A 10861-nucleotide genomic window follows, 5' to 3' on the forward strand; every position below is an offset into this window, starting at 1 on the left:
ATTGAAATTCAAATTTTGATTAAGGGCATGTTCATATTTACTTAATTTCAGTTCAGCTCCAATCAGTTCAGTTCAGCTCTTAATTTCCCTCTCTCATAAAATATTCATTTCAGCTCAATTCAGTTCAATTCAGTTCAGCTCTTATCAGTTCAGTTCAGTTCAGCTCCAATCAGTTTAGTTCAGTTCAGTTCAACTTAGTTCAGTAAATGTAAACAGGCCCTAAGCCCTAAATTTTATGCATAATCTAAATTACTCATTAATGAAAATAAAAATGGATGCATGGAAATAAAAAAAATGAAATTTTCAAAACATCTTTTGATTCCATTCCATGAAGAGCCAAAATTCAACAGGAACACCCCATTATACTGCCATAAATGCCGTATTCTCGTTATACCTTTTTGTAATATTAAGCTTATGTAAATCAAAAATTTTAAAAAATATCACAACTTTTATTCTTCATTACATATATAATTCACTAATTCTTTTTTCACCCTTTTAATTAATCAAACAATATGTCTCCTAATACATTTCTTCCGTACATTTTCATACTCTGTCTTCAGTCTTCTTTTCTGCTCTCATTTTCTTGCTCCAATGGTGAATGCAAGGTTTGTTTTCTTTATCCTAACAATATCATATGTTTATGCAATAAATCGTGATTAATAATTTTTATTTAATTGGAAAAAAAAATAGAATTCACAGGATTTAAAGAAAGTTGATTTGTGTGGGAAATGTGAAGAAGGGTTCCGGTGCTTCGATTGTATAGCAGGATTTAAAGGGCCAAGCTGCGTTAGAAGTACCACCACCGATCAATTTAAACTCCTGGTATTACTAGATTCTTATTTAATCTCAATTTTAATTTGTTTAACATGTTATTAGTTATGTTTACCCGTCTGATGAATTGGAAGTACATGCACGATTACAAGGTGATAGACTAATTTAATTAATTTACGTGATTATGATGTTGTACTTCGTAATTCGATCATATTGTGTTTGTCGTCTAACATATACACTTGTACCATTTAATTATAATTTTACATGTTTGCACGGATTCACCAATAATATACACACTACTATACGGTTGGTTTAATTTGTATTAGATTTATTGGTATGGTATGATGAAATGGATGGTATATGCTTGTAGATTAGCTAATCGAGTTTATGCAAATTAGATTTTCTTGCAGGATTGAATCTTTCCCATCCTTACATGTTTAAAGCATGACATAGTTAAGTCTTTGTCGAATGAAGTTTCGTGTGAACTGTGAAGTACTTTATTGTATCACCTGTATGGCTGTATGTAGATGTAGGTAGTTAACTAGTCCCCACTAAATGCACCCATTTTGTAGTCACATGATAAATTTGAGTTTGAAATATGTATAAATTGGCCTACTTTTTCATGAATTCTATTTGGGGAAATGACCCAATGATGATCAACTCACTTCGTACTTTGTAATAATTTATACTTGTATATAGATGAAGTAATAACTACGGATTAATAGTTTTCTCTTTGTTTTCGTCAAATGTAGAACAATTCTCTACCTTTCAACAAATATGCATTCTTGACAACCCATAACGCGTTTGCTATTGATGGAGAACAATCTCATACCAAAGTTCCTCGAATCACCTTCTCAAATCAAGAAGACACCATCACTCAACAGCTACAAGTAAGAGTTTCTTCATATAGATTTCGCTTCAATGTCTTTTGTGCAATTGTTTTACTTAACATTATTTCATTTCTATTTATGTTTAGAATGGAGTTCGAGCCTTGATGCTTGATACATATGACTTCAATGGAGATGTATGGCTGTGTCATTCATTTGGAGGAAAATGCTATGATTATACTGCTTTTGTAAGTTAATTTCATCCAAATTCAAATATTATTTTAGTAGCATTACCATTCATATAATATAATGATGTAAAATGCCAAAATCAACAATATCTCAATAGCGAGCTGGAGGCATGAATATATGATCATAAACCATTACTGTTTTATAAATTTCAAACTGATTCTGTAATTTTTATTAGCGCAACATAGTTTGATTCATTTTAAGAATCGAGGTTTATTAAATCTAAATACATCTATCAGGAACCAGCAATTGATACTTTGAAAGAGATTGAAGCTTTCTTGTCTTCAAACCCAACAGAGATAGTGACCTTGATATTGGAAGACTATGTTAAGGCACCCAAGGGGTTAACCAACGTATTTACTAAGGCAGGGTTAATGAAGTACTGGTTTCCTACTTCAAGGATGCCAAAACAAGGCCAAGATTGGCCTTTAGTAAGTGACATGGTAGCGAAAAACCAAAGGCTACTTGTATTTACTTCTATGAGATCTAAGGAAGCTAGTGAAGGCATCGCGTACCAATGGAATTATATGGTCGAAAATCAATGTAAACAGCCTCGCTATCTTCCTTTTTTTATCGGATAACTGTATAACTTATTTTTACTGATTAAAACTGATTTTTACTAGTCCTAAACAAAAAAATAAAAAGAGGTTGTTTTAATGTGTAGTTTTTGTTGCAGATGGAGATGGAGGAATGAAAGCAGGAAATTGCACAAACAGGGCAGAATCATCAGCTCTAGATGTTACAACAAAGTCTCTTGTTCTAGTAAACTTTTTCAGGTCTGTGCCCTTGAGGGACCTTTCTTGTGTTGACAATTCCGCGAATTTGATCAAAATGCTTCATACATGCCATGATGTTGCTAGAAATAGATGGGCTAACTTTGTTGCTGTTGATTATTACAAGGTACATACATCTGTAAATCTGTTCTGTAATATACTCGCTAAAGTTGGTTATAAGTCATGTATTGCTCAGAGACTAATAACCTAGAGAGTAGAGATAGTGCGTGCAAGGACAGTACTCCTGTATTTGGCATGTAATACATATACTGCAACACCGTACTAGATTAGATTATGCTAACAAATACTTAGTATATATGTTTGCAGAGAAGCGAGGGAGGGGGTGCTTTCGATGCCCTAGACATGTTAAATGGAGAGCTGCTTTGCGGGTCTGATAATGTACATGCTTGTAAGGTAAGCACATACATAACACAACATGATTATCCGAAGTGTATATGTCAAACATACTACTACTTTCTAAGAACAATTTTCTGATTGAAAAAAAGGATTCATATTTGATAGAGAATTTGAATTTTGTGGTTTTAATGGTGATATACTGCTTATTGCAGCATGGATGATTACTCTGGATCCTACATTGTCCGCGATAAAGCTTCATCTCATTTGCTAGGCTGCTATGTGATGTAATCTTTGACATCTTGAACAAATTCTTACATGGGAAGAAACACAAATTGTGTTATGTAAGCATCAATTGTCATTGGCCTGGCATCATCAAGCTATAAAATTGTCAGCTGTAAACTGTTATTTGATTAAGGGCTATGATTGGTAAAAAAAAAAAAAAAATTGAATTGTTGGCTGCGCTTTAGAACATAATGCATTTCAATTCCATTAGAATTGAGGCCAACTAACTGGGCCTGATATAAGTGGGCCTGAATTGTCGTACATTACACACAGTAATTTTTCATGGTCCAAGATATTGGGCCAAAACTTGATTTAGTTGGCTTGAAAGAAAAAATATCACTGATGGATCCAAGCCCAAAAAATATTACCCAACTCATTTTCCTTTTATCATTCTTATCGCTAGGAAAAAATCAAAGAATATAATTCTTAATTATGTCAATAGCCACAAAAAAACAAAAAAAAAAAAAAAAAAAAGACTTGACATCTTGCTTGCTACGAGTAGGGGTTATTTTTTCTTTTTTTTTTTTTTTTTTTTGAGCTAACGAGTTTAATGCCCCAAAACCACTTATTAGGCATATTAGCATAGCTAATGGATTCATCAAGCATGTGATCCTCAAAAGATGCATTAGTGGTTTCCATTTTCCACCTAGTATGATGATATTAACAAAGCCTATTTATAGGGAGAATATTGCATAATATGGTTTGATCAGTCAAATTGACCCCATTTAAAGGGGAAAAACAGTGTGAAAATGAGAATTATAAAGATGATACAACATTAAAATTACTAATAGGTGTTTAACACAATAATTATGCTAGGATTACTACCATATACTAGGGCTGCAAACAATTAATACTTACATGATTCAATTTGAAACAAGCATAGGAGTAACATACTGTATATCGTGGTGTATGGGACCCTGCTATATATTTCTCATATTGTATAGTGTATGGTTTTGAGTCCATGTATAGCATATGTAGTCAAATAATGCATCGATTTATGTGATTTGAACAAACTTATAGTCAAATTTGTAATTACATAGAAGTGTATCTTTGTATATAAAACAAAGCATTGTTTTTCTACTGTGTCATAAAATGGTGGAAGCATGTGAGAAGAGGACCTAACACATGTTAGGACTAGGAATTTATTGAGAATTTTTGTATCCATCAATCCACGTACATGTGTGATCCCTATGAATATTTTTTTTTCTTATGTTACTTTGAATCATCTAAATCATAATAACTTTTTCAAAACTTAAATAGTTATTCAAATAAGATTCTATTGATTAATAACATACAAGTGCTAAGCTAAGGGTCTATTCTCATTGACTGAGCTCAGCTGAATTGAACTAAACTGAACTGAACTTAGCTGAGCTGAACTGAACTGAACTGAATACTTTATAAGAGAAGGAAAATAGGAGCTGAACTGAACTGAACTAAATTGAACTAAACTGAGCTAAATTGAACTTAACTGAACTGAATTTCAACGTATGAGAACAGGTGCGGCCCTATGTCTATATATGTCTTCGTTTGTCTATAAATGCAACAAGTTGACTTTTAATAAGCTTATAATATAATTAATTTGTTAATTAAGAAAGGGAGGAAATATAACTCATTGATAACAGTCTAATTATTGTCATATGATTTAAAGATCAAATCACAATAATGTTAGGGCTTAAGGTGTTATGGGGAACAATATAACACGTCATCATTGCTCTTACAAATGTTCGCAAATCACAGTAAATTTACATAAACAAAAGATGAAAAGAGAAAACATATCAAGAAGTTTTTAACCTAAAACCCACAAAAGCAACCTAACACCATTACCCCTTGATAAATAACTAAATAAATAAAAATTTTACACCATTAGCCAATGAAAATTGATGACATAGCATAAGTTTGGAAAAGGATTAGTACCTAGATTATTAGTTAGTAGCTTACTAAATCAAGGTGGACTTTCCTTCCTTGTTGAACTAAAGCTAAGCTACTTATATTAATAAATTAGTACACTAATACATAATACGGACCAATAGAATGTTAATAAATATGGTTAAAGGATCTAAGAATATAGTTAAGAATAAGTTAGATTACTTTTACATAGTAACACATGGCTGCAGGATATTGCATTGCATTTCATTGGTATAATGGGCTTCACGTTATTGGAAGATGCATTTTAGAATTAGTATTATAAAGTAATTAGTATTATAAATTAAGATAAAGCGTCCAATCATTGTTAATCTCAACCTCTCATAGGTCAATTAGTGATCTCATTAACAGCTTTTTATGAAATAATTAGCTTTATTAATTAGATTAATGGATTCTCTGTTACAGGAAACAAGTAGGAAGAAGCATGGCTAATGTGTCATTTGTGTATGTCTTTTTACACTTAATTATGTGTTGATATGTAGAGAGATTTGTGAGATATAATATATACTTAGGTTAAGCTAATTAAGATTAGTGGATATGAGTGTGTCGACTTTTTCAATGGGAAAGAAAATAGTACTGTAATGAGTTAATTATCACATGGAAGTTCAGTAAATTAGGTATTAGATTTAGAGGCCTAGTCATACACTTACACCCTAAATTAATGGGGAGAGTTATTTTGTAATAATGGAAAGGGAGGTAGCTTAGCTCGGAATAGAATTTCCAATTGAGTTGAGTTGAGTCGATTTGTCAATTATTTAGAAATGTGATTATATTCAGTCATTTTATTGATATTAATGAGTTTGGACTAATAAGATTTATGTGTTTAATTGTATAAAATAATTTTCAAAAAAAAAGTAACCCTACAGATATCATGCAGGCTACTGAAATATAGAAATGTTGCTTCATAGTAGATACATACACAAATTTGAATTCACAATATGTGCATGTAGGAAACTTAAAACTTTGATCAGCTAACTATCTTTTCGCGTTAAATGAACTAGTTACTCCGTATTTCACTTATATAATATGCATCAAGTTATACGTAGTATGATATTCCTTTGACTATATATGATAGGCCGAAAGCTCATGGCCACCAATCACCATACCTAGCCTAAGGGAGCTTCATCCTCCAGGTAATCTTTAATCGATTGATCATATATATTATTTGTATAGCAATCCTCGGCTACATTATCATGTTAAACATAGTTTACTTACATTCTTAATTACAATTAAATGATAGTGGAAAGCTTCTACCAATATACACAATTACACATTCAACTCACTGAATTATGTTGGGCATTATTAGGTGTAAAAATAAAATTCAGTGATAAGCTAATCAATATTCAAAAATTAAAAATTCAAATCTTTTGGGATACCTATAAAATCAGGATTTGATTATTACCATCATTTAAGCAGATTCTAAAAATATTATGTAGGTCCAAATATAGTTAACAATAAATAAAAGGTAAGAATTGAGAAAATAAGAATTGGACAAAACTCTGAGCATGCAGTGACAGGATAGCTAAGGAGGACCATTAAAGATGAAATGTACATGCATCTGTACTCTTCTTCGATGAAACCAGCAAAAAAGGATTAATGAAAAGCTGTTGTTATGTAGGACGATAAGAGACCAAGTTCCAAGAGTCTAGTTCTCATCTAATTTCATTAGACGATTAAAGGCCAGTTGTTCTCTTGAGATTGACTTGTTTGTTTAGGCGGTAATAAATTGTGATAATGGTATTGAATTTAGAGTGTAATTTTATAATAAGAGTCTCGTGTATGTTAATGTCCATGATAATTCCATAATAGGTGTATAGCATATAGCATAGGTGGCTAGATGTTTGTCTAACCACATTTTATATAGTTTCAACAGTACGTTTTACATTAGTATTTTTGCAGAGTTTTGCACTAATAAGATTTAGGTTCATAATTTGTATAACAAAATTGATACTACAAAATATTTCCAGCGTGCATGTCCACAATGGCACAAGGTGGTTGTGCTTGAATAGTAAAAGCCCTAGTTGTTATTGTTAAGTGAATAAGTAAATTATTAATATCATGACATAAATTTTACCCAAAAATAAAAATAAAAAATAAAAAAAAACCAGCTAGCTATAATTAAATTTAGGTTGGATAAGCCATCTTTTTCCAACATTTAATTTAAAATTTTACTAGACTAGCTACTCATTAATTCACTCTACATGCATTTTATTTGTCTAGTAAAAGTTGACAGGTACAACAATAAAATGTTATTGCATTAAGAAATTAAGATTTATTCTGTTCCAAAATTAACTTCATACATACTGTACAAGTTTGCTACATGCTCTTAAAATTATGGGCCGCCAAAATAGTCGATCATTGAAGAAAAGCTTGTACAATAAACATTTATGTATTTATTTATTAATTATAGTATTTATCTTTTTTTTTTTTTTTTTTTTTTGGGAAAAAACATTTATCACATTATCAAACAAAGATATAGAATCAACATCATATACAGTTATAGACAATAAATCATCTGTAAAGGTATGTAAGATGATGAACACGCCCAACTTTAGTGGATTTTTGGATGAAATGATTTAAATTATAATATCAAATCAAATACAATGTATGACAGTATGAGAAGAGATAACTGGTCCACTTGTTTATTCTCTTGAAAACTCACTCGTATCACCATCATACTTTAATTCCAGAAGATTATATATTAGCAATAATATGATTGTTATAGAATATGCTTATATGCATGGATCGATTTCATAGTCACATATACTAAGTTTGAGCATATAACTTTAGAGTGTGAAAAATGTTAAGATATATTAGTTAAAATATATCTTTTCCGTGAATATTTATTATCATTCTTTCATCTTGTAGTTTTATTATCATGTAGTGGAAAACAAATCAGTGTATAGTTTATTAATGGTAGTGCTTTTAGAAGGCTTTTTTCTATTTTATGCATATATATATATATATATATATATATATATATATATATATATATATATATATATATAATAGACTTTTTTTTTTTGGCTAGTGTATAGTGTATAGCTATTTTTTGGCTAATAATATAAGACTTTTGTCATATTAATGGATAGAGACAAACAAAGTTCGTAGTAAATTGACTCACGTAACAACTAACACATCCTTATGTATGAATGTATGATAGATGTACTAAAAAATATTAATGGTATGGTTATTTACAACTTCTTAAATGGATCTGGTTCACACTAATTTATTGTGGACCACTAACATTAGAGAAACTATGGTTGTTTTATTAATAAAAAAAAAAGGTCACTATAATAAAATGAAGGTCACTATGTTGAAAATAAAAGTCATTTAAGTAATATATAGGCTATAAGAGGTTAATTTTTTCAATGAAATATTTTATAAGGTCAATATAAATAAGAAAGGTGACTATGTTAAAGTTAGGGTCATTACGTCGTATTTCAAGTTCACAATAGTATTAAACGTTATACAACTTTTAATAAAGGTTACTATGTTAAAAATAAGATTACCATGTTAAAAATAAGGGTAACTATTTTCAATATAATGCCAGTTGCATGTGTATAAACCTCGGGTCCATAATAATATTATTGTGGACCGGGTCCACGCAAGTATTTTTGTGGTTATTTTAGAGTTACATATTGATATATTTTGAAAATTAATATTTACATGTTTTGAGAAAAAAAAAAACCTATGTTGCAGTACGTGGAAGATATACATGCATGAAACTACATCTCATTGTTCTTTAAACTTTAACTAGTGTAATAATTGGAGACCATTGTTGGTTTGTTTAATACTCGTACTGTATTTTATAACGATTAGAGAGAGAATACTGTACATTTATTACTCCGTAATAGAATTCGAATAGAAGAAAGAGAGATGGAGTATAAATTGGCCATAGTCCATATAACCATAATTATAATATGTTATGTTTACAAAATAAAAAGAAATAAAATTGCAAAGAAAATAAATTATACTATGAGACAGTTTAAATAGAAAGTGAGTAAAACTGCAAAGAATGAACATGAGGAGTATTAATGTAAATATTAATTAATTGTTGTTAGTTGTCGTTGTTCAGGGTATTAAAGCAGAAAATGTAGGCATGTAGCAGCCCTACGTGCGTGGGAATGAAAGCAATTTGTTAGAGAATAGAATATATATACATACGTGACAAGGAATGAAAGCAACTTGAGGTTCATTTCGGACAAAGCTAGGCAATCTAAACAACATCAAGGGGATAATCTATGAATTTGTTAAATTATTAAGATAATTTCTCACTAATTAACGAACTATAAAAATAATGGGTTGATAATAATGTTAACATAAATTTTGTACTATATCAACAAAGTATTGATAATGCTCATGTTAGATTCATTCTTAATTTTCTCTAATCTTTTTTCTCATGCATCTCTATTTATTTTCTCACTTCAATTCTTTTACTACCATTGTAGCTTAATCACTATTAATGATGATATGATATCTAGCTATTATCTAATTTGTGATTGTTTCCAAAAGTAAGAAATGATTATAACACGCGCGTTATACATATATGTAAACATGTGAGTTACATTATTTCATGCTAAAGAATAAAAAATATATATAACCATTGTATACCTATATACGAGAGCCTTTCATTCAATGTCGTCAATAGATTTAAGATGAAAAAACAATTAATTCACTTGGATGTACATACAAATTTTCCAAATATCTAATCCTAAACTAGTGTTCGTATGCTTGTTTAAGAGCATTTCTGGTCCATTTCATGTATCTTAAAAACTTAACACGTGTTGAACTAATCATATAATTAACATATTAATTAGTGGTCCTCTTTTTGTTTGTATATGTAATTAATCTAATTATCTTTCATCGTAAAGTTTTGGGTGAGACGGACTCACGTGAGTCCACTATCATGTTTTTGGTGTTGCGGGCCTCGCGATCGGGTTTAGTTAGCCCACGCCTTTTTATTGGACTTTTGTTATTGAGCCCGGTCTCACGTGAGTCCGGTCTCACACAAAACCTTTTGATCTTTCATTTTCACTTTAAAAGAAATTTTTATTTTATAACCAACAACAATATAATTATTGCACAATTGAATTGAAATTGAAATGTATGTACTAGACTAAAACCAACTAATCATGCCTCTAGTTTCAAGCTTCTGAGCAAACATGAAGGTTATAATTGATTAGATAAGCATGCTTGAAATATGTACTAACTAAAATGATTTATCAACCGACACTTTTGAGAGACTTAAGGAAATATCACAATATGAAATTATATGTAAGATTATTCCATCAATCAAATAATAATAATTAGGGTTATAATCATGCAAAAAGATTAATCATGACATTGTGATGACAGATGACTGATGAGTAGAATGTCACTATCTCACATTTACAAAGGGGTAAGTAAAGACATTAAATTTGATAAGTTAGATTTATTAATTAGGGTGTGTAGTTAATGAAGGGTTCATAACATACATGTTCATAGTAAAAGAGACAGACAACAAAGCCGCAGGAGGTAGCATAGTAGCTTGTAGGCTACGGTCCATGCACGAATTTAAGATGTCTATCAATGAGGAATTAATATTATAGTTGACATTTTATTCCTTGTTACATCCCATGAATGAATAGTTAGTTGGACATTTGAACCTTTTCACATAGGTCAGTATTAATCTTATGGGAA

The 10861-nt window shown here is 30.3% G+C and overlaps 1 protein-coding gene across 1 annotated transcript; it reads left to right on the top strand.

Moving 5' to 3' along the window:
- Positions 1 to 512: 512 nt before the first annotated feature.
- LOC145595046 (PI-PLC X domain-containing protein At5g67130-like) lies at positions 513 to 3375 on the top strand. Its single transcript, XM_081651401.1, has 8 exons — positions 513 to 609; positions 713 to 822; positions 1524 to 1661; positions 1748 to 1846; positions 2084 to 2387; positions 2521 to 2744; positions 2945 to 3031; positions 3187 to 3375. Exons 1-8 carry the CDS (start codon positions 513 to 515, stop codon positions 3193 to 3195), a joined length of 1068 nt encoding a protein of 355 aa, XP_081507527.1. The 3' UTR covers positions 3196 to 3375.
- The last annotated feature ends 7486 nt before the right edge of the window (positions 3376 to 10861 follow it).

The sequence above is a fragment of the Chenopodium album genome, chromosome 19, assembly GCF_948465745.1.
Source record: "Chenopodium album chromosome 19, dcCheAlbu1.1, whole genome shotgun sequence".
Taxonomy (NCBI): Eukaryota; Viridiplantae; Streptophyta; class Magnoliopsida; order Caryophyllales; family Amaranthaceae; genus Chenopodium; species Chenopodium album.